The sequence below is a fragment of the Neovison vison genome, chromosome 6 (genome assembly GCF_020171115.1).
Source record: "Neovison vison isolate M4711 chromosome 6, ASM_NN_V1, whole genome shotgun sequence".
Taxonomy (NCBI): domain Eukaryota; kingdom Metazoa; phylum Chordata; class Mammalia; order Carnivora; family Mustelidae; genus Neogale; species Neogale vison.
The window spans coordinates 143,182,705-143,208,070 of record NC_058096.1 but is presented as its reverse complement, the minus strand read 5'-3'; the positions used below and the strand labels follow the sequence as shown (position 1 = coordinate 143,208,070).

The window sequence follows — 25,366 nt, the reverse complement described above, 5'->3', positions numbered from 1 at the left end:
GACTTAGGGGTTCCTTCTTGATGGCATGGCACTTTATCTGGGGTGGTATTTTTGCTTTATGTGTCCCAACCTTTCTGATCAGTCTCCATGTGGGGATTTTCTCATTCACCCGATACGTCAGTTATTCAACTTTTTAAAAATCATTCCTTGTTTTATGTTTCTCTCAGAAGGAATTATTCCACATATAGATGTACATTCAGTGTGTCTGTAGGAGGAGGGAAATTCAGAAGCTTATTATGCTGCCATTTGGGGGGCATTTGTTAGCTATTTTATGTGTTTTAACCATTGTATTTAAGAAATTTTTAAAATTTATTTGCCAGAGAGGGACTACAAGCAGGAGGATGGTAGGCAGAGGGAGAAGCAGGTTCCCTGCTGAGAAAGAAGATTGATGCAGGATTCGATCCCAGGACTCTGGGATCATGACCTGAGCTGAAGGCAGATGCTTAACTGACAGCCACACAGGCTTCTTGTTACCCTTACTGTACTTGTTATTCTTACCAAAATTACCCCATCTTTGGTGAGTGGAAGACTCTTTATACTGGCTCCTGAGCTCTTCTGACATCATCCTAGTAGTGTTTGTACACTAAGGTATCTTAAACTTATGTGTATTTCATGTCCCCAGAAGTGAAACAGCTATTTAAAGACACTCTTGTTTCTTTTATTGGGAGATTATATCTGAGGCCATAATTGATACATAGAGATACTGACTGTTATTGGGCTGGTCATTGTTTATACTCCTTTTCTGTTGAAAGGAGTTTTTTCTTGGAATTGTATGCATGTACATGAGAGACAATATAGGTTCATATTAATATTACTAATTCTATTTCAGTATTACAGGGTTTTAACATTTTATGTATTACATTTGTATCTCCTTTACACAGTGAATTCTGGTTATTGAGGTATAGAAGATGATAGAGTTAGGATATCCAAGAATGACTCATTTGCTTTATCCCCCATTATACATACAACAGTTGCAGTATATCAATATTAGTACTACCATTACAAATTATGAATACTGAAAACAATTTAAAAATTTGGGGGAGGCATATTCTAGTCTAATTTTCTCCCCACTCCCCTTTCAGTGTTTCATCCATATTTACATTGTCAGAGACTATGGTCTTTGAAAACTTAATACCTTCTCTTCTTTAACTTTCATTTAGACTTGATACTATAAATAAGTACATATTTAATGCTGATTAACTTGTCCTATACAATTCTTTCAAATTATCTTGGTTTTCTGAATCTTGTTCTTGAGAATATTCTTCAGGAAATGTATATGGGAACAATGTTCCGTGAGTTTTTTCATGGTAGCAGTTTGGTATCTGATGGTCATTTTTGCTGGATATAAAATCCTTAGTTTACATTTTCTTTACATTTTGTATATTTTGTATGTTACTCCATTCTTTTGCACAAAAGGTTGCTGTCTAAAAGTCTAACAACAGTCTAGATTTTTCCCTTGCATGTCCTATATAAGACCTTTTTTATCTAGATACCTAGTGAATATTTTTTCTTAAAGACCAGTAATTTCACTAGAATATGAAATTACAATATGCACCTTCAAAAAAACTTTCAGGATAAAGCTGTAATAACAGTGTTTTGTTGCCAGTTATCAGATTTGATTTAAAAATACATTTTAAAAAATCAGTGTATTACCAATGCACTCCTCCCCACCTATCATTTTATCTGCTTTAGAATGTACTCTTTTTCTTTTCTTTCTTTCCTTTTCTGGACTTGAAAATGCTAACATGTGGAATAGTCATAAGTGGGAAACATATATGGGAAAACATATTTGGGAAATGTATATCTCTCCTTGAGAAAACATACAGTATATTTTATTAGGCTTTTTTGAAAATCCCTTTCTAAAATTATGATATCTTAAAATTATTTGTCCATGATTAAACCAGATATTACATTTAAGTATATATGGGCAATTTAAGGAACCAAAGATTCAAATCTTAACGTGGATATCTAATATTTCAGAAGGAAATCTTTTCAGGGCACACCAAGGATGGACTTCTTCAAAAGCTAATCTAATAAAAGGAAAATTGGGATCCAGGTTTGATTTTAGGCCTTTCTATACCTTTTGCTGCATATATGATTATCTCTGGGCCTTCATTTACTCATCTGTGATAGAAGCAGCTCACATGATGGGATTTCTGGTGTCTCTTCAAACTCAAAACTGGAATTTCATTTTTCTCTTCTATTCAGTGTTCTAATGTATTATGGCTAAAATATATATAATGCTTAATTCAGCATTTTTATACATTCATCACCATAAATGTGTGCCTACTGTATGCCGATCATAGCAAAGAAAAAGGCAGATGAAGAATCTTGTCCTCATTCAACTGACATCCTAATGAGAGGATAAATACAGTGAAAAAATAGATAACTAAACTATGTACCATAACAGAAGTTTGATAGGCTATGAGGGAAAACAAATTTGGAATTAAATTTGGGGATCAGAGGCTTCTGTTTTAAAAAGACTGGTCAAGGAAGACCTCACTGAGAAGTTGACATTTGAACATAGGCTTGGAAAAAGGAAGAGAGATGTCCAAGCAGATACTGAGGAAAAGCTTTCTGAACAGAGAAAACAAATACAAGATCCTCAGATGCTTTCATAAACTAACATGATAGACAATAATGTCTGTTTTGCAAATGTCATCTGTAGGACACTGAGATCATTTGTGGTTATCTGGGCGCCTGGGTGGCTCAGTGGGTTGGGCCGCTGCCTTCGGCTCAGGTCATGATCTCAGAGTCCTGGGATCGAGTCCCGCATCGGGCTCTCTGCTCGGCGGGAAGCCTGCTTCTCTCTCTCTCTCTCTCTCTCTCTGCCTGCCTCTCCATCTACTTGTGATTTCTCTGTCAAATAAATAAATAAAATCTTAAAAAAAAAAAAAGAAATTAGAACAAGAGAAAGGGACAGCAACAAAGGAAGTTAATCATGATCGTTAAAGATCTGTATGAGTAAAGTTTGTCATATGTCATATGAGTAAAGTTTCATGTCATATGAGTAAAGTTTCAAGGAAGAGAGAGCATTCAGAGAAGAGGAAAATATACCACAGAGTGAGGAGGAAGAGAGATATGAACTACCTTCAAAATTTAAAATATTTTAAAATCAACCATTTATGTTCCTTTTTCTATGCAACTCAAGAAGAACAGAAGTAGAAAATATAAATAAAAGTCTTTGCAAGAGTTATATGAGCTAAATACAGAGGATAATTTTCTTTTTTTTTTTCCAATTTATTTATTTTCAGAAAAACAGTATTCATTATTTTTTCACCACACCCAGTGCTCCATGCAAGATGTGCCCTCTATAATACCCACCACCTGGTACCCCAACCTCCCACCCCCCCCGCCACTTCAAACCCCTCAGATTGTTTTTCAGAGTCCATAGTCTCTCATGGTTCATCTCCCCTTCCAATTTACCCAAAAGCACATACCCTCCCCAATGTCCATAACCCTACCCCCCTTCTCCCAACCCCCCTCCCCCCAGCAACCCACAGTTTGTTTCGTGAGATTAAGAGTCACTTATGGTTTGTCTCCCTCCCTATCCCATCTTGTTTCATGGATTCTTCTCCTACCCACTTAAGCCCCCATGTTGCATCACCACTTCCTCATATCAGGGAGATCATATGATATTTGTCTTTCTCCGCTTGACTTATTTCGCTAAGCATGATACGCTCTAGTTCCATCCATGTTGTCACAAATGGCAAGATTTCGTTTCTTTTGATGGCTGCATAGTATTCCATTGTGTATATATACCACTTCTTCTTGATCCATTCATCTGTTGATGGACATCTAGGTTCTTTCCATAGTTTGGCTATTGTGGACATTGCTGCTATAAACATTTGGGTGCACGTGCCCCTTTGGATCACTACGTTTGTATCTTTAGGGTAAATACCCAGTAGTGCAATTGCTGGGTCATAGGGCAGTTCTATTTTCAACATTTTGAGGAACCTCCATGCTGTTTTCCAGAGTGGTTGCACCAGCTTGCATTCCCACCAACAGTGTAGGAGGGTTCCCCTTTCTCCGCATGCTCGCCAGCATCTGTCATTTCCTGACTTGTTGATTTTAGCCATTCTGACTGGTGTGAGTGATATCTCATTGTGGTTTTGATTTGTATTTCCCTGATGCCGAGTGATATGGAGCACTTTTTCATGTGTCTGTTGGCCATCTGGATGTCTTCTTTGCAGAAACGTCTGTTCATGTCCTCTGCCCATTTCTTGCAGAGGATAATTTTCTAATAGCTAAACTAATTGAAGAATGAGTTGGCTATTATCAGAAGCATTTGTGGAAATTTTTTTAAAGATTTATTTATTTATTTTAGAGAGGGAGAGATGGAAAGGGAGAGAGAGAATGACTGGGAGGAGGAGACAGACGGAGAGAGAGAATTCTCAAACAGACTCCCTGCTGAGCACAAGTCCATCATGATGCTCCAAGAACCCAAAGATCATGACCTGAGCCAACATTAAGCATCAGAAGCTTAACCAACTAAGCCACCTGTGTGTCCTGCATTTGGAGAATTTTTAAAAAAATTTTTTAAAGATTTTATTTATTTGAGAGACATAGAGAGAGAACATAAGCAGAGAGAGGGAGAAGCAGACTCCCTGCTGAGCAGGGAGCCCAGCATATGACTCGATCCCAGGACCCTTAGATTATGACCTGAGCTGAAGGCAGATGTTTAACTGACTGAGCCATCCAGGCGCACCTGGAGAACTTCTGAAAGTACAGATACCCAATGTCAACCCAAAGCTGGGCCAACAGAAATGTTATTTTAAAAATATTTATTGATATTAAATATATTTTATATATTAGTTTATAAAAATATCTATAATCATGTAAAATTTTCTAGAGAATCTGAAAGCACAACTAGGTTTGGGAACTGCTGGTGTAGCTTTTTCTGGGGGCATAGTGAGCTCCTTACTACTGAAAATGTTCAGGCAAAATAACTTCTTACTGATCACCTCAGAAATAAAAATCCCATACTGGGAGATAAGCCAAAATAGGTGGCCTCTGAGATACCTCTCAAATTTCAGATTTTATGATTCTATCACATTATGAAAATACAATAATATCAAAGCTGAGGTTGCTTAAATATTTGTTTTAGAACCCATTTGCCCATTAGGATAATGGGTAAACTTTCTTTTACCATTATTTATAAAAGTTGATTACTTCAAATTCTACTCTATCATATGGTCATATAAGCATAAAAAGGAGATTTGACTAACTTAGTATTGATTTATAATATTGTGTTTATTTCTAATTGGGCACAAGTAAATAAGAATTGTCAGTTCCTGTTGTCTAGGTGCCTTATGGTTCTTTAACAAAGAGACTGAAAAAAATCCCTAAACCTTCCCAAGTTCATATATGCTTATTTTCTAGTACTAAACATTGACTGACTTGAGATATAGGATATTCTCTATTGTACTTCAGTAAAGTGTGAGTACTTTAACAACAACATTAATAATAATAATAATAATTTTGAGGCAATTCACAGAATTTTTTTGAGCTATAATCAAAGTCTTTAAGAGCCTTGGGGAAGGTAGAAATATACACATGAAAATAACATAAAATTTTATAAAAGAAAATACTGAATGGCAAGGATAGAAAGCAGGTGTTAAAGCTCAGAGAAGGGACTTAAGATTTGGCATTCATCATAGAAGAATCAAGAGCAATAATAGGAGATTGGAGGTAGAATCTGAGCCCTTTTCAAAGATGTATGATGTTCTCATTTTTAAAAGGGGGATATTCATGTATTAGGAGAGGATAAGAAAGAAAAGTTCCCTGAAATCCCTTCCAACCATAAGATTCTATAAAAAAAATTCTAATACTGGGGCACCTGGGTGGCTCAGTGGGTTGGTTAAGCCTGTCTTCGGCTCAGGTCATGACCTCAGGGTTCTGGGATTGAGCTCTGCATAGGCTCTCTGCTCAGCAAGGAGCTTGCTTCCCCTCTCCCCTCTCTCTGCTTGCCTCTCTGCCTACTTGTGATTTCTGTTTATCAAATAAATAAATAAAATTAAAAAAAATTCTAATACTATCTACAGCTGCTGGATTGGACCAATTATTGAACTTAATTTTTCTATTGATGAGGGGAAAATGGCAGAGAAGTTTGTTGTTTTAAACATTTTTCAGCTTGTGGGGCTCCTGGGTGGTGCAGTCTGTTGGGCGCCAGACTCTTGGTGTTGGCTCAGGAGGAGGTCTCGGGGTCATGGATCTCATGGTCAAGCCCTGTGTCCAGCGCTGGGTTCAGCATGGAGTCTGTTTAAGATTCTGTACTCCCATCCCCCCTGCCTGCACTCTCTCACTTGCTCTATCTCTCTCTCTCTAAGATAATAAATCTTTAAAAAAAATTTCAACTTACAAATTATTTAGGAGGAGTGGGGAAACACCCATATCCATCTTTAAAAAAAATTACCAGTTATTCTAAAGCTATCAGTTAGTCTTCAGTTAATAACTAGCTACCACTAAATGGCTAATTACTAGTAATGAGTAATTAATAACTGATTGTTTAAATTTCATTTGAATTTTTCTCTACTTGTTTGAATATACAGTAACTCATTTTACTGACTATTTCCCACTTTTATTCCTAGAACAGATCCATTTTCCAACCATTTCTGCTCCTTGGAGGCTGACTTGTTTGACTCCATCAACAGGGTTATTGGCTCCTTGGGTTTGGCCATTTTAGAACATCAGCAGATTGCAGGGTGGTAGCAGAGGGAGGTCGAGGTATATGTTCCTCTGCTTGCTTCCCTGCAGGGTTGAGGTGGGCAGAAGGTCACAGAGGGTCCCAACAAAAGATCACAGCTCCTTTCACGTCGCCTTCTCCACTCACCTTCCTCTGACTCAACATTTCAGAACAACTCTTCACTGACCCCTTCACACCTAGGAGTTATAGTGAATTTCTGTTGTTATTATTCCCACAGTGGAGGGACAGTTCTATGCTTTGTGGTTTCCTTACACTCAAGGAACTTCTTTGTAAATACTCCTTTTATTCAACCCTGCTCAAACTGCCCATTTAGAATGTGGCATTGGTCTACCTTGGACTCTTACCGATATGTCCATTTAGTCCCTCTGTTCAAAATAAAAAGAGGCCTATATATAAGTAATCACAGGCCAGGAAGACAAAAACAACTAATCTCCAAAAGCTATATCCATGTTAAATTCACACTTCACAGGATGAACTTTTGAGTGGCATATTTTTTTTTTCCTTTGGGAGATCCTCACTATTCTTTAGGACACACACACACGCGCGCGCGCACGCGTGTGTGTGTGTGTGTGTGTGTGTGTTATCAGTAAATCTCTCATGAGAGCTACAAATCTACCCATGCATACAGGCTCGAGAACTGAAAATAAGCAAAAAACGTCCTGCAAATCATTAAATACTTGGGTGTATTCCAGTTTAGAAGTCTATGTCCACAAAATGTAACATTAAAATCAATAATACTTATGATATACAATAATAATACTTATTTTTAAAATGAAAAATACAGAATGGTTTGTCAGCAGTTAAATGGATTTTTCCTTTTTTTTTGTCAAAAAGTGAATGTACAGCATTTTTTTAGATTTTGCTTTTGAGAATTGATGGTCAAGAACACATATGTGATCATGATGCAGAAGAAAAGAGATTGTACAGTCAGATCTTGGAACGGTCTGGCAATTCTGTCAGTGCATTTCGGTTGAACCAATTGTCAACAAGAAGATATAATAATAACACTAGTTCAGAGGACTGAGGAATACCCTTTACCATAAGGTATTACTCATGTAGGTTTCCTTGTATGAATGATTAATAGAACTCTAAAAAAAAAAAAAAAACAACAACTTTAAATTTTCACACCCGTTTCTTAGGTAAGGAGAAACTTTTGTTACTACTATTCTGTTTTTTTGACTGAAAGAGACTTCATTGATCTCATGATACCAATTTGTAGATGTGACCTCAAAATCATAAAGAATGAAAGAAAAAATAGATAAACTGGATAGCACCAAAATTAATACTTTTATGCTTCAAAGAAAAAAATGTTTAGAAAACAAAAAGGCAAATTCAATAATGAGAGAAAAAACTGCACATCATAACTTGCACATGGAATATATACAGAATTCTTATAATCAGTAACAAAGAGACAACCCAATTTTAAAATGGGTAAAGGATCCGAATAGACAATTTCCCAAGGAACAAACACATGAGAAGATGCTCAATATTATTAGCTATCAAGGAAATGCAAGCGAAAACCACAATGAAATACCACTTCATATGCTCTAGTATGGTTATAATAAAATAGTCCTATAATAAAAAATTGTTGGCAATGAAGTAGAGAGCTTGGAACCTTCATGTACTGCTGAGTATAAAATGCTGCTGCTGCTTTGGGAAACGGTCTGTCAGTTTCTCAAATGTTTATACATAGAATTACCATATGATCCAGCAATTCCACTTAATTACCCAAGAGAAATTGAAACATGTCCACACAAAAAGGTGTGTGAATGTCTTACGAATGTTCATAGCAACATCACTCATGTTAGCTAAAAAGTGGTAACAACACAAATGTCTATCAGCTGATGAATGAATGAAGGTTCACATGGGTGAACCTTGAAAATATTATACTAAGTGACAAAAGCCAGTCACAGAGGATCATATTGTATAATTCCATTTATATGAAATGTTCAGAATGGGCAAATCTATGGGCAGAACATGTAGATTCATAGGGCTGAGGGTAGGGGAACTTGAATTCCGGTGATGGCTGTATGGTATGGAGTTTCTTGTGGGGTAATAAAATGGTTTAAAATTGATTACGGTGATGAATGCACAACTCTATGAACATACTAAAAGCCTTCAAATTATAGACTTTATTATTTTTAATTTTTTAAAAGATTTTATTTATTGACTTCCCAGAGAGAGAGAGAGGACACAGGTAGGGGAGCACCAGGCTACCTGCTGAGCAGGGATCCCCACATGGGGTTCGATCTCAGAGCTCTGGGATCATGACCTGAACCCAAGGCAGACATTTAACGACTGAGCCACCCTTTAAATGGATGAATTATATAATACATTAATTATATCTCAATAAAGTTGCTTAAAAAAAAAGGGGAGTTAATAAATAGTATGGAAAAATGGGCTTCTCCCTTTAAAAAGTTAATATAAGTTGTTTCTATAAAGCCCATTTTTTGTTTAGCAATGTTAGATATATTTCATTCTTCTGAATATATTTAAGACTTGGAGTAGATTAAAATGGTCCAATATCAACTGGTTCCTTTGAGTACATACAAAATAAAATGCTAAAAAGGGACGATCGGAGCATTCCACCCAAAGTGCCTTTTGGTGAACAAGGATGATTTAACAAGCTACCTGCATTCTTTCATTTTGAAAATGAAGATTTGGCTGTGATTTTGTTTCCAGTAAGCTTGGCAGGTTCTTTTCTGCCTAGTTTCACAATTGTTTTGCTATTTATATGTTTAATCAGGTGATTCATTAATGATGAAGCATCATTAAAATGGCATAGTGGGTTTCTTTGCCCTTAAATCTCTAAGTCTTACAAAACAAGTGTTCTTTCCATTAACACAGTGACCCTATCCCATCAAACTATTTAGCTAAAATAAGATGCACTGAAATATAAACATTTTCTATTCTAATTTTATACTATTTGAGCAGCAAAAGAAAAGTCTCAGATAAACAGTAGTCATTGTCATGATCAAATGTTTCCCTTGAATCCAGTCGTTTTCATGTTCTCCCCCATAAGCCCTGAGACTTATTCTTCTGACTACTCTGCACTGAGCAGGAGGGAGCAGCAGGTGCTAACTTGAGAGTTGCCTTCTGTTGAACGGAAGTATAATCTTGTATAAGAAGAGAATGAGTATTTGACCCCTTATTAACAGAAGACATCATGCTGGGGGCTTTATATATGGTACTAAGTCTTCACAACAATCCTGTATTGCAGATTTTATCATTACCACTTAATAGAGGAAAAATCTGAACTTGGGGAAGGTGAACACTTTGCTGAAATCAGACATTTAATTTTATGAATAGAGATCTGAATATTTTTCTCTCTCCAAAGCGTATTCTCTTTCTCTACTAGTGTGTTTTATGTCTTCTGCCTGCTGCGGTGAAGCACACGGCTTCCCTGGTTGGCTTTGCCACAGTATCTTTCTGGGTCAGCCAGATTTCAGAAATGAGGAAATATTCTAACCCTTACCTACAAACCTTTTCAGAAATGGAGCATTTGACTTACACAGCCCATGGCCCCTATGGAGACAGTTTGTTGTTATTTTTAAACAATTTCCTTAGAATTGCACTCTTTCTTTGTTGCCCTAAAGCAACGGCAATGTTTTCAAAAGCGTTCTAATATTAGCTGCTGCCCTACATCTTTTAAACTCTCGTCACTGCTCTGTGTGAATGTAGGTTATTACCAACATTATTCCTTTTCTGATTTTTGTTCTGTATTTAGCCAGCTAATTATGAACCCTACATATCAATGAACAATTTCTTTGTATCTTAAATGTTTAAGCAAATATCAGAATGAGATTGTTGCCATATTCTCATACTTGATACACTTGACATGCCCCCCATATACTGGGGATTCACCTTTTTTTTTTAAAGAGTTATTATTATGTAGTATATCCCGTGTTCATTATCAATTCTTCTCTTGTCTACTACTACCAAGAAATAGAATAAATGAAAAACAAAGCAATCAAATGATCACATGGGTGAGTGGTAGGATACTCCTGAAATGGAAAAATTGGGTTTGGATTTTAAAAGATAGATTTTTTATTTTTTTAAAGATTTTATTTATTTATTGGACAGAGATCACAAGTAGGCAGAGAGGCAGGCAGAGAGAGAGAGAGGCGGGGGGAAGCAGGCTCCCTGCAGAGCAGAGAGCCTGATGCGGGGCTTGATCCCAGGACCCTGGGATCATGACCTAAGCAGAAGGCAGAGGCTTCACACACTGAGCCACCCAGGTGACCCCCCCGCTATTTTTTTTTTTTTTTTGGCTACATAAACAATATTATAGGAGATAAGAGGAAAAAAACAAGTAGGAAGTTGGGAGAAAGATAATTTTACAGTTTGAAACCAATTCGTATTTTCATTCTGCCTGTCAGTGAGTTTTAATGTACTAAAGGGTCAAGACTATATAAATTAAATTATGTGTAAAAGATAAGATTCTCTTACTCAAGCTTCAACCATGAAGAAATCAGATATTTCCTATAAGGAAAAACGAATTCTTTAGGGAAGGATAATTGGACCATTGATATTTTAACTTGCCCTTTTTATTTCAATATATGGCAAGATAAAAAGATTTATGTCATCTCACTAAAAAAGCAATCATGAATACCAAATCACACTGGGGAAATACTTGTTTTTCAAGTGGTTATCTGTTTTAATGTATCTACCATTGGCTCACATTATCGAAGGAAATTCGTATGGTGTATGGATTTACAGCCGTGACTTGGGAAAATTATGTACATTCCAGAAGGTGAAGATATAAACACATTTCTTTCCCCAGAATAATTCTTAACTCTAATATTTTGAGCTAAGGCAGTCAGTTCTTAAAACCATTAAATGATCTTAAATGTGAGGGAAAAGAATTCAAACGTTATTAATGGGTGCTTTTAGAGATCAATATTTGAAAAGAAATTATTCAATCGAAGTTTCTCCGACAAGGTATTTTGTTTGTTTTGTTTTGTTTTTGGTAGATTCTTAACAATAGGTTATTTAGATAATCCAGCATACGGCCAAATCCTTGTGATTTAAGGGGTTTCAATCCTGTTAGTTTTCCATTCCTATCTAACTTGTTAGTCTGCCCATTGGAGCTCTGAAGTCTTGTTAGCAACAATCACACTTGCAGAGAGAGTGAGCACAGAAGGAGCAATGGTAGTAAATCGTAAATCTTCACTAAGCTGAAGACACACAGGTTTAAGAAAAACTGATTGTGATACATGATTTCTTTTTTTCACAAATCTCACCAGTGTCCGTAACTGGTTACAATTTTGCTAAGATCTCATCAGATAATGTAAAATTTTCGTCCTAGGAAGGGGCTGTCTGTGCCTGCCCACATATCCTCGCCTTTGGCCAACCCTGAAGGTCACCAAAGACCAGTCCAGATCTTCCCGCATATTCCTCTCTGAAGAACATTTCGAGTCCCCTCCGCAGCAAGGAAGGGACTGCATGAAGGGCTAGGGAGTCAGTCTCTCAGAAACAACCCTCAGTTCCCCTTTTCTTTGTCTTATGGTGGAACAGTTTTGAATTGCCCTATATACTCTCTCAGTGGTCCCCAGCAGGATTAAGCCCTAATTGTTTACAGAGAGAGTCATCTCATTAGCACAGCTTTATTTATGAGCTTTCATTTCTCACCTGTCTTACTTCTCTACTCCTTCGTCTTGCTTTCTGGACCACCTCCCAAATAAACTATTTGCATCCAAATTGTTGTCTCAATTTTTTTTTTAATTAAAATTTTTGGGAAGGACATCCAAATTAGGACAGGGATTTGGAAATTACCTTTTCTGTGTATATGAAATGGCCAAAAGAGGCAAAAAGTAAGTAAGCAGGTACCTAGGCTGAATGTGGGAACAGGGATTAATCATAAATGGCAATGAGAACACTTGTTGTCCGGGGTGGGAGGGTAGAGCAGTAGGAGATGGTCAAAGTATTCTAAAACTTATACGGTGACAGTTGAGCCGCTCAATAAAGTTACTAAAAATCATTAAACTGTACACTTGAAATGGGTGAATTTTATGATATGTAAAATATATTTTAACAAAGTCATTAAAAAAAATTATCTGATTTTACATGGATAGATGGTAAGATCCAGAGAAGTAAAGTGCTTAAAGTTACACAGCAAAAATATGTCAGGGAAAGGAAGAGCATTCCAGGTCATTTGATTACTCTGAGAAATAGCATTCATCTTTAGATTAATCATCTTGCTTTAACTCATTAAAAATTACATGAAAAAATGAAAAAGCATCCATTATATCAAGTATCAATGCATTTATGACACTAATTAGTATAATTATCATTTATTTAGTGCTTTGAGCTAAATGATTTGCCTATACTATCTCAATTTCACAATGGGCCATAAAGCAGGCATAATTTTTGTCCTCTTCTTATACATGAGGAAATAGAGCATGAGAGAAGATAAGTAACTTGTGGAAGGTCACATAACTCATATGAGGCTTAACGGGAATTCATCTGTGGCGGTCTGACACCAGAGTACATGCCTGTAATTACTCTATTATACCACTTTTGCTGGTAACTAGGATTTATAGCTTTCGCCATTCCAGAATGACCAAAGAAAGAGAAAGCTCCATACCTCACTGTTGAGTTTATTTATTTGCTGCTTGGTCTCCTCTGCTTTGATGAAGAGAACAGCAGCTCCAATCTCTGGGTCTGAAAAGTAGAACACACTCAGAATGAGTCCTTTAGTAATAAACCTCATATATGAGGACTGGGACAATTGGAATGGAGAAAGAAGCCTAAGCTACTACCTTTACCTTTTCCTGATACCAGTGCATTATAGGATCTATCTCCCTGGGATTGGACATGCTTCTAGTAATCCTCTGGACTGTGCCTGATAAACTCCTTGAAACAGGCACATATCATGGTGGGGACCGTGAATGCACTGATTAGATGTGTCTAAGGCAAATCTTCCTTTCCCCTGAACACAATCACCACCATGTTCCAAGATGGCACAGTTTCTCTTTTTTGAGCATTCTTTAAAAATATTTCATAGCCAATGCCTAAACCATAGGAAAGGAGTGTTCTTTTCCTCTTCCTTTTCCCCCCAAATATTAATTCTTGGGCCCGTGAGAGTATCCCCCCCTTCTATTTCAGGAGCTAAACTTCATTGTGGGTTTCCTATCTCTTCTTGTGTTGCTCTAAAAGATAGTATCTCCCATTTCCTGGTTCTCTTATCTTCACTTCTTCTTTACCTTACTCTTCCAAATACATTTATTTCTGTCAGTGACAAAAGAATAGATGAGTCACTGCCAGCTGGAGTGGAAAGGAATGAGTGATACATATATGAACTGTTACTAGCTGAAGTGTTCAGGGATCTATATCTATATCTTTATCTATATCTATACACACATAATTAATTTATATTTATTATTTAAATATATTTATATAAAATGATATGATCATCCTAATACCCTAATTCTGGTAAATTATGGATAGAAAATTTGTTTGTGGAAGAAAAAGTGACTTCCTTCTCTCTGCACACTCCCCCACCTCACCCAGAGACTTAGAAGGACCCTTCCATTTCTTCAGAAGATGATGAGTGCCAGAGTGTAGGATTATTGATTGAGATGGAATACCGGTATTCTATCAAAAGGAGACACACACCAAGGACTGTTTTTATTGGGCTCAGCTTTGTTCATGGGGGTACTCACTAACTGGTAGTATATCCTGACACAAGGATCTCAGAGCTGAGTGGGAAGGGGAGGATGGAGTTGGCAGGGGACTTCTAGCCCTTCTTCTGGAGTTTGCTGATAAATTATTTTGGATAGCCTATGCTTGCTCATTATTCTCTCTCTAGTAAGTACAGGCGTGTCTTCTTTGGAATTTACCTTTCGTTTCTGGCCTTCATTATGTTGATAGATTCCTATCAACATATCCTAAGAACTCAAGAAGGCAAGGGAGTGAGAGGAGGCTGGGTTAGGTTTGGGGGTTCTCTTACATTAAATTCACCATCATTAGAGAGTAGTGCTTCACATAGGTCTCCATCATTTCCAACCTTCTTACATCCTTCTGAAGTTGTTTATCCTCTGATATGCAAATACATAATGCAAATACATAATCTCTCATCAATAAGTTGGTTAAAAATAACCAATGTTCCTATAGGGTACAACCAACACAGCTTTTCCTCTGGGTAGTGTTGTTTCTGTGGATTAGCCTCCATTTGTAATAAGAACATGGTCATCCTCTAATGAATAGCAGAAATTTGAGTCTCCTGACATACCATTTACCTAGGCTGGGAAATGGCAGAACATCTAGCCTGGAGGGAGGAACAATTACAAATTATATCTTAATAACTTGGAGATGCACAGACTCAAGTCAAATTGTTCCATGGCATTGGTAAAGTTCTATCATGTAGAAAATATTCAGAGTGGGAAGACAAAAAAAGTGCCTATGCCAAACATTACAAGTTAAAAGGAAATCACCTTTTGACCAAAGGCTAAATCTAGAACTTACCTCCTAGAGGAGGGGAAACTCTGGGCTCTGGCCTGATGCGTTCAGAGCCAAAGTCAAAAGTTTGGCTTTCCTCACTGCTGTTTCCATCTTCAATTCCATCAACAATCCTATTTAAAATAAAGGATATTGGTTAGCTCTGCATTTATATTTATGAGTTCCAGTATGTCTTTTTAAAAAAAATATGTTAAAATTTATTTATTTTAGACAGACAGAGAGAGCACACAGGGTGGGAGGAATGCTCAGAGAAAGAGAAAGAGAGAGAATCCCAAGCCGACTCCCCACTGAGTACAGAGCCTGACTCAGGGCTTGATCTCACCACCCTGAGATCACACCCTGAGCCAAAACCATGAGTCAGATACTTAACCAACAGAGCCACCCAGGAACCCTGGGTTCTAGTATTTCTAGAAGACTTAAAAATATTATGTAAATTTCTAAATTCTGTATACTATAAAGCTGTGCTATCCAATATGGTAGCCATTAGCCTTATATTGCTACTGAGCACCAGAAATGTGGTTCGTGCAAATTGAGACACACTCTAAGAATAAAATGCACATTGGATTTCAAAGATTTGAGTAAAAAAATGCAAATGGTTTTATTAGTAAATTTTAAAATATTATTTACATTTGAAATTATATTATTTGGGGCATACTGAGTCAAATAAACTATATTATTAAAATTAAATTTCACTTAATTTTTTTGTTTGTTTTTGTCTTTTAAAAATGTGGCTACTAGCAAATTTAAAATTACATTAGTGGTTCACAATTTTAGCTCACATTGTATTTCTGTTGGATAGAAAGACTATAGAATTTAGAATCTTATTTGTTCTCAGATTCAAGGTCTTAAGATACAGAAACCTTCTTATCTGAATTCATATTAAATCATCACTCTATCCACTTTAATTAATAATTAATCTAATAATTATGGCATCACATTAAATAACTTTGATGACATCTTTACTCTGAACCTGGACAAACCCTAAAGTAAGAGTTAAAGAATTACATATAAATGACTATTAAGACTTTGGCTAGTCTTCTTTCCTTGCTAAATAATGTCTAACCCAATCATTATTTAAAAAATATAAGTCTAGGGGTGCCTGGGTCGCTCAGGGGGTTAAACTTCTGCCTCCGGCTCAGGTCATGGCCTCAGGGATCCTGAGTCATGGGATCCAGTCCCACATCGGGCTCTCTGCTCAGCAGGGAGACTGCTTCCCCCTCTCTCTCTGTCTGCCTCTCTGCCTACTTGTGATCTCTCTTTCTGTGTCTCTGTGTCAAATAAATAAATAAAATCTTTTAAAAAAAATCTTTAAAAAATATGTCTATTGTAGAAAATTTAAACATAAAAGTAACAAAACCTAAAAAATAAAAGTCACCTGTAATCTACCACTACTGTTAGCATTTTGGTACATGTTCTCAGAATCTTTTTGTAAGTGTAGGATCAATTGTACATAAACCTTTCTTTTCCTGCTCTGATATATTTCCCCCTATTTAAAATTTAATGTATTACTTCTTATTAAAAATTTAGGAAGGAGAAGAATAAGGCAACATTTTCAAATTACCATCCTCAACTGAATTTCAGAAACTTTAATGTCCACCTATTTTTCAAATATCATTCTCTATTTTTCACTAAGTCTGTTTTGCTTATTTTTAAAAAATTTCTCTCTAAGTGGATAAATTGTGTCCTTCAGACGACTAGTTAAATATAGTAAAAAATATCACTGGCTTTACAGATAGAAAAACAGAATTTGAATCCAGATTTCCAATCATAATCTATGAGATTTTGGACAAAAGAGTTCACTTCTTGTATCTTCATAGTACAAATAATATGAACTACTCTACAGGACTCCTGAATTCCTGAGGAGACTAAATGCAATAGTGAATGTGGAATAACCTAGCAGAGGACGTCGCACATAGGAAGCATTCCATTTTTTTCCCCTTGCTTCTACTTATTATTCAGCTATGCTGTAATTTTTTACTATTGCTGTACTCACCATAGACTACTCCTTTCACATTATCTGCATCAGGATTTTTCACCCTTTCAATCCTCTTTAGCTAATCCTAAAGTGAATTTTTAAAATTAAAAGTAGAGTCATTTCATGTTACCTACCGAGGACGCCAGAAATATAACTAAGCTTCAGTTGTCCATTATAATAAAGAAAATAGGATTGAAAATGAACATCAACACTTCATTGCCTTTATGATTTCAACTTATTGTTCCAAAAAATGTTTGGTAAGATCAGGCATTGAGGGAATCACATCGATAGGCCTTGTTCTATCTTTTATTTTCATTTAAACTTATAAATTACAAAATTACATTGTAGAAATACACACATAATAATAGGTAGCGCTAAACGGATGAAAGGAATAGAGAAGAATAAATTCCGAATATTTAATGGACCCTTTTGAGAATACAACTAGCATTCTCATATTGCACACACCACCATGTAGAGGCAAAAATTGCATGCAAAATTCAGCAGAGTTGAAGAACCCAAGCTAGGAACCTATGTGGCTGAGAGGCCCAGAAATCTGGCCCAGAATAACTTACCAGCAAGGTACTAGTTTGGACAAAAGGCAGCCCTTTTCACCTAGGAAATAATTGCATGATGTGATTCTTACCTTGGACTGAGGTCTGGGGGTCCGGTGCTATTCAAAGCTGAAAGTTGCAATTTCAAGTTTCTCTCTTTCCTTTTAGCATGGTTGGGGGGGTCAGTTTCCTGTTTGTTTTGGGGGGAATGTGAACTGGAGACTCGGCTAGGTGAGTGAAACGGTACAGTGCCCGAGGCCAGCTGCTTCAAGCTTAGGCCTAGATAGCTTTTATTGCTTCCAACCTTCTTGCTGCGCGCAGACGAGGTTCCCCTGGTGTAGATGGGAGAGAGGGAGGACGTCTCCTCGTCCTCCATCTCCTCCTCCTCCTCTTCATCTTCCACAATGGATGGGAGTCTTTTGTTGATGCTGCCATTTCCCTTGGGCTCTGACTAAACCAGTGGATAACACAGATTAGTACAGACCACAAAGACCGCTTGAGAGGTAGACCATTCATGCTGGTGGGCCCACCTAAGCAAAGTCAAATCCTTTAGAAACTTGCTTCTCAGTAAAACTTAAGAGTTTGCAGATTTTGCTATTATTTATTCAGGGGTTCCATGTCTCGCATTTCTGATATTCCCCAGGACATTTTCAATTTTACAGGAAGGACTTGGGCCTTGTTATTCTAAAATCATAAGGTCTTCTTCCTTTTTTTTTTTTTTTTTTTAAAGTCATAAGGTCTCTAGTGGAACTTTATGTGCAGGTCAACCAGAAAAACATATTATCTGAGAATAAAAATCTCTCCTATTCTGGATCACATAGATGGAGCAAGATCCACAGCATCCACACCTACTCTGCTTCCCGTTATTTTTATTCTCAGACATCAGTTGGCAGGAAATGGAGCAAACCATTTGGTCTGCTCCTCTTAAGAACCTTGGGAAGGGAAGAAGTCTTGCATAAACCCACCTTAGACTCCTGGCTGGAGTCATTCAACCTTTTAGACTAAGAAAGAAGCAGCAAGGGAGAGGATGGGTAAGGGCAATGGAGGTAATGATGGGAGGCAGGGCAGAAAGGACAGCAAAGGCTAAATGAGTGGTCCTCAATGAAGTCATCACAACAATGGGTGTTTCTTGCTCTGCCCCAGGCATGGTTTCCCTGCTCCAAAAGATCATTCATTTTTTTTGTGTGTGCCTCATTCTTTTTTGAGGATACAATTGCTTCTACCTGCCAATCAATAATTTCTAAGAGAAATAAGACAACAAAATGAAAAGATCTAAGAGTACTACTTAAATCTCATGAGCTGTCATAGTTTTCCTCCTTCTTAATATAAAGAGTTGGTTTTTTTGGTATATACTGATTTTCCTGTAATAGCTATAATGATAGATACAATAACAAAAAATGAACTTGAACCTGTGGTGACTTTACAGGCAATAGCCCATTCAGTTTAGGCCAAATAAAACAAAATAGTTAGTTTACTCATGAAGTTTTCTTATATTCTAATCTTAATGGCTCAAAATTTCTTGAAGAAATGGCATGAGACTCATCTTTCCAACTAGATATGATTATTATAATTAATGGTGAAGTCCCTAACTTTTTATTGGGATAGTCATGGTTTGGCTCTATTTGTTTTTGCTTTTCACAGCATTTTAAAGTTCTGTGTTTATAACAAAGTTAATCCCACATGGAACTGCAGAGGAACAATTGTTTGGTAGCACTGTAGAATAGAAAAATTAGCTCGCCCCATTAAAGACACAACAGGGCAAACTTATCCAAGAAATGAAAAACAATGAGTAAATTCTTTTAATTGGACTTCTATTTACATTTGCATTGGCAACTTAATCATTCCTTTGGTTCAAGGAGGCTCCACTGGCCCTAAAAGAATTCTCTGACTAATAATCTGCAGTGTTTGTACTTCTACAAGTTTGTTTAAATGTCATACTTCCATTTTATCATGGAGACTTGGCACCTTGGGCAAGTTGCTTAGACAGTGACTCTTGTGATCAAGGCAGTCAACAGTAGTTCTACAAAGAATCAGTTATTCCCCCTAACATTATTGCAGAGAGGAGCCGAATTTATTAGATCAGTAAATACCCAACCCCACACACAGCCTCTCTGCAGGAGTACCAGTTATTTTCTTCAGGCCACATGCACAGAAATGCTTGCTTCTCTTGGGTAGCTGGATTCACCCCTGTATACACTGCCATAAAGTTCGGCTACAGATTTCTTCCTTCTCTTCTGACCCACTCCTTCATTTCCCCCTGACAGATGCTTCCACGAGGACAATGAGGCTTTTCTCCCCACAGTCAAAAGAATCTCATTTAGCTTATGACATTCTACTGAAATAGCCATTTTGAACTCACAAGTGCCTAGATTCAGCCAGACCTGTGATGACTACAGGGGAAGCAGAATAAAGTCTAGCAGCTGAATGCACAGACTTTTGGTCACATGGTCCTAGAAGTCCTGAGACTAACTACCTATTATTTACTACCTATTACTACCTATGACTTGAGACTTACTACCTATTACTTACTACCTATTGACACCCCTGGGTAGGCAAATCCTTGTTTTTTTCACCTGTTAATTGGGAACGGTGTGAGGAAACAGATATTAGATAATGGAGGTTATGACACTTAGCAATGTGCATTGGAAATACTTAATAGATGTTCTTGTGGGGATGATGATGATCATGAAGAAAATGGAAACATATGCCTCAGGTGGGTGCTACAGAGACTGTTGGTTACCTCTTTTTAACATAATCTCTCCTTCTTTACTAGTTTTTTTTTTTTAATTTTTATTTTATTTATTTGTTTGACAGATAGAGATCACAGGTAGGCAGAGAGAGAGAGAGAAGGAAGCAGGTTCCCTGCCGAGCAGAGAGCCCGATGTGGGGCTCGATCCCAGGACCCTGGGACCATGACCTGAGCCAAAGGCAGAGGCCTTAACCCACTGAGCCACCCAGGCACCCCTCCTTCTTTACTAGTTAACAGAACTTTCAGCAATGCACCTGGCCCAAAGTTCTTCTTTCTCAGCTTCCTTTGTCAGTGGGTTCAGCCATGAGGCTGAACTCTGGGGTGATACTAGCAAGTGGACAGGTTAAAAGGAACTTTTAGGAAGATGTCTGGAAAAAGGCAAGCCTCTATCCTGTGTGTGTGTTGTGTGTGTGTGTGTGTGTGTGTATATATATATATATATATATATATATTTATGTATATATATATTTATTTATGTATGTGTGTGTGTGTATAAATATATATATATATATATAGAAACCAAATATATATATATATTTGGTTTCTAGTCTGGGCCATTGATAAAGGGGAGAGATCTTCTGCAGCCATCTTAGACAATGAGAAATTCTTAAAAAGAGAAGCCTTGCATCGAGGATAATGAATCCCAAAGAAGAAAGCTCAGGACCTACTGACACAGTTGTATCACTGTGTAACTCTATCAGTAACTCTAGTTGTAAATCTATCAGTAATATATCTTCTAATGTTATTTATTTATTGTTACTTAAAGTCACTGGGAAGTAATAACAGAGGTTATTACCTCAGGCTTCGTCCACGAGAGAGAAATAAACATCTATTTCCTTGAAGCTCCTGTTATTCTGGTGGTTTTGATATTGTAAATGAACTTAAGCCTTAATTACACACAATAATTGTTTTGAAAGTTAAAGATATCCATCCCTTCTTGGAAGGGATGTTCATTTTCAGGGTGCTATGAAGGGGTGAGGAATTCAAATTGGAAAGTCCAAAAGAAAGCTTAATTTTTCTTCATGAGAGAGAGGAAGATAGGAATGGCCTGGGGAAAAAGGGGTACAGTTGTGAGGAAAGACGGCCTGTTGAGAAGAGTTGAAACATAACCATTTTGCCAGCTCCTGAGGAGGGATTTTGCAGAGATGAGAAAGACAACTCCTGCCAGAAACTCAGTTGAATGCAGTGAGATGTTTTAAGGGCTTTTAAGAAGTTTCTCAGTAGTATTAAAAGTAAACTCTGTTTGTGCTCCCACAGCCCCAACTATGTTCAGTAAATCGTCAATGTCTTTGACATATGTTATGTAACTGGATATGTGTTTCTCTGTATGTATGTGTGTCTGTGTAAGAAGGGTGTTGGGTTTCTGTTTCAAGGAGAGTGCTGAGCAAGGCAAGGAGATTTTTTATAGGATTTCTGTCACAGGATTATTGGTAATAAAAGTCCAGGTAATAAATCTGCTAAGTCACTTGTTTCTTGGAAAATTTTCTGTGAAATTGGAGGATTCTTACAAGTTGGGACTGCTTTTAAGAGAAACCACTTCCAGAGTATCTCTGAACCACTTTTGTTGTTGTGGTTTATATCATGGAAAATCATGTTGTACCACCAATTGGAAGCCTACAGGAAAACATTTGGCTACTAAATGTAAACATAATAAATGTACTTCCAAGATCAATATCTCAGGATGTTATTACTTTTGGCAGGTTCTGGTGGCAGCCACCTTTCAACAATGATAAAAGCCTTAAATAGAGAGGTCAGTTTCAATACTTCTCTGTTCCAAACTCCAGAAAGTCAGTCAATACATTTCATTGGGAAGTGTATCAGGGAAGGTTGAAAATAAATGCATACAACCCTCAAGTGGGAGGCAGATTTATTGGAAATCCTACAGATTTTTGATAAATGTTCTGCTCTTTGGAAAAAGCCATACCTGTGACACCGTAGTTTTGTTCGATAATCTTGATATCACCTGAAAGAGCAAACAAACAACAAAAGTCATAAGAATCATTTAAGCCTTCCCAGGTGGTTTGGGACTGGGTAAAAATGTAGGAAGCAAGGGAGAGAGAGTGTGGGGGATGATTGATCCTTTTGGGTAGGCAAGAAACAATACCTCCTAACAGATACAGAAAAGGCCCCCCTCACCCTAGCCTCTGGGAGCTCTGTTGATCAATGCGAGGACTAATAAAAGGGAGCAGCAAATTGAATGTCACACCTAGGAAATAATGATCGAAATAGTGGACCTATTCACTATATTTTCCATCCCGGTGCCTTATTCACTCCCTTTTTGTTGTCCCTCTCCCCTTTTCCTCTTTCCTGACCTTCGGCTGAATGCTCACATCTTCTATGATTTTTCTCTCTGGCTCTGTGAAAACAGAAACCCATGGAATCTTTTCTTATTTAATTTTGGCACATTTGTCTACCTTCCCTTCTTATTTGAATACGGGTGGGGGTGATATCTCCTTTCTGTCCCATTTGTTTTCCTCAACATGATGTTTCTTATGAACTACGTATGATTAAGTTCACTGGGGATCCTGATCTATCTGATTGAATTTAAGATTCCATTGATTATAAAAAGAAAAAAAATGCTGTCAATCAAATTGGAATGGGTCATCAGTTGTAAGAGAAACACTAATATCAGAGATGCTAAGAGGTTAGGGATGCCTGGGTGGCTCAGTTGTTCAGTGTCTGCCTTGGGCTCAGGTCATGATCCCAGCGTCCTGGGATCAAGTCCCATATTGGGCTCCCTGATCAGTGCGGAGTCTGCTTCTCCCTCTTCAGCTCCCCTGTGCTTGTGTTCCCTCTCTGTCATAAATAAATAAAATCTTTAAAAAAAGGAGATGGTAAGAGGTGAAAAGCAAATATGTGCTTTAGAATCAGTTCAGCTGGGCTTCAGAATACATCTTACATAAAATCAAACTATGGTATTGTGGAGGAGTCTGTTATAATATGCAGCTTTCCATGCTGGACAAAGAAGCTCTGGAACACATGATATATCCTGGAAACATGCTTCAGGTCTCATCCACATTGCTTTTTGCTCAAAGAGAGTCCTTTCATTTTAAAGTGGTAATAGATGCTATAAATTAGCATAACTTTATTCACATTGGAAAAAAAAACCTTTTATACTCAAAAATGATCTGCCTAGGAAGTGAGACATATTTGGTAATTCTGTCAACTCTCACTGTTGTTGTTGTGGGTTTTTTTTTTTTTTTCCAGATGATTAGGGAAATAGATGTGTTATTATTTATACAAACGCTGGCATCATTATTGCTGTGCAAATACATGTTTCATCAATGTTTAATTTTATCAAAGAAGTCAACCCATTCTACATCTGCTTAGTTGCCTAAATATGCATTAATCAGAAGCATTGTAGACATAAGTTTTGTAATAATTTCCTAAATGGTGACAAATAAAACAGCTGAATAATTAAAAATGTGAAAACCAAAATTACAGTGCTGTTGTCTCTGTGGTAGATGCAAAAATGTGTTTTAAAGAGCCTTTCAGTTACAGCCTGGAGGAGAGAACGAGTAGCCCAGTAGGATTCAGGAAGCCTAAACAGCTCCGGGTCAGAGATGCGCTGAGAAACAGGCCTCAGCGTCTTTTGATTTGGTTGTGACTCCTAGCTCCCTGCTTTACTTTCTGGTAGCGTGACTTCTGTCAAGTTGCTGTCCAGTTGCATTAGTGCTTCTCAAACTTTTATGTGCACACATATCCCCTGGGGATTTCTTTATAAAATGCAGGTTCTAGTTCAGGAGATCTGGGGTAGAGCCCGGGACTCCGTATTTCTAAAGAGCAACCGGGGAATACTGATGCTGCTGGCCTGTGAGGCATACCTTGATCTCATAACCAACATCACTGCTGTTATCGTCCTATCACCTGTTAATTCATGAAGTGTTCACAAAGTGACAGGCACCCTGGAAAAATGCTCTCAGACATTCTGTCCACTAATTTTCACTGTAATCCTATGAGGTAAGAAGTATCCATCATAGATCCAGTGCTACTGTGATAGGGTCTCTGAATAAGTCATTTCATTTGCATATGGTATTAATCACATGTGTTTAAAAAGACCACTATGATACAGTCATTCTGTTGACTAACACTTCGTGCTGATCCAGATTCTGCCAACAGCAGAGAATATTGGTTGAGTGGAAACCCCGTATTCTAAAGGTAGAAATCACCCTAAAAACTGTCTGCTGCAATGGTTTGTAACCTGGCAGACAACAGAATGTTTGAGAAGTATTCCTAAGTAAATCAGCCTCCAGAGCACCAACTCCAGAAGGTCTCTTCCAGTTGGTGGGGTGGGTAGGGCTAGGTCTCCAGGTCAGGGTTGAAACCACTGAGTTAGTCCAACTCCCTGCCGAGACATGTGGAAATTGCCGTCCAGGGACATGTGGTGACTCACTTAATCCACTCATCAGATTAGAATTCTGGCAGGTGTCCTGACTCTCTGTGTACTTTGCACAGAATCAGAAGTTGTCTCAGGTGCCTCCTCCAGCAGTTAATGCTATTACCTGAGCTGAGAGACTAAATGCCTGACGTAATAGGGAATTGAATCTAGCATAAGGTTTGACAACTGCCACAAACCAGATCCCCAAATCTTGTGATACTGAGTTACCCAAGCACCTTGTTAGCCTTCTCTGAGTTACAAATCTCTCTAGAAATATGATGCATTCTAGACATTCTAGCCCTATGGGGGAAAGTACACAATACAACCTTTGAATGGATAATGTTTATAGATATCATTTCTTGTTCCAGTACCTGGAAGACTCAAAGATTTTGAACGTTTTGAGAAAGACAGTCTTATCCAATTTGAGTTCCTCCCACATGAAAATTTTTAAACCTTTTAGACACAGAACTGCTCGTAATCTCTAATGGGGGTGATTTTTTAAAAAGACTGAAGTAGTACAGGTTGGGTTGATAAAAATGTTCTCAAT

The 25,366-nt window shown here is 37.5% G+C and overlaps 1 protein-coding gene across 1 annotated transcript in view; it reads right to left on the bottom strand.

The window, feature by feature from the left end:
- KCNH8 (potassium voltage-gated channel subfamily H member 8) overlaps positions 1-25,366 on the bottom strand; it is a 385,054-nt gene that overhangs the window by 9,076 nt on the left and 350,612 nt on the right. The window contains exons 12-15 of the mRNA XM_044252531.1: positions 22,366-22,404; positions 17,785-18,143; positions 15,173-15,279; positions 13,293-13,369 (exon numbers count right to left, since the gene is read on the bottom strand). Of these exons, the coding sequence (XP_044108466.1) occupies positions 13,293-13,369; positions 15,173-15,279; positions 17,785-18,143; positions 22,366-22,404 (582 nt within the window). The remainder of the gene's footprint in view (positions 1-13,292; positions 13,370-15,172; positions 15,280-17,784; positions 18,144-22,365; positions 22,405-25,366) is intronic.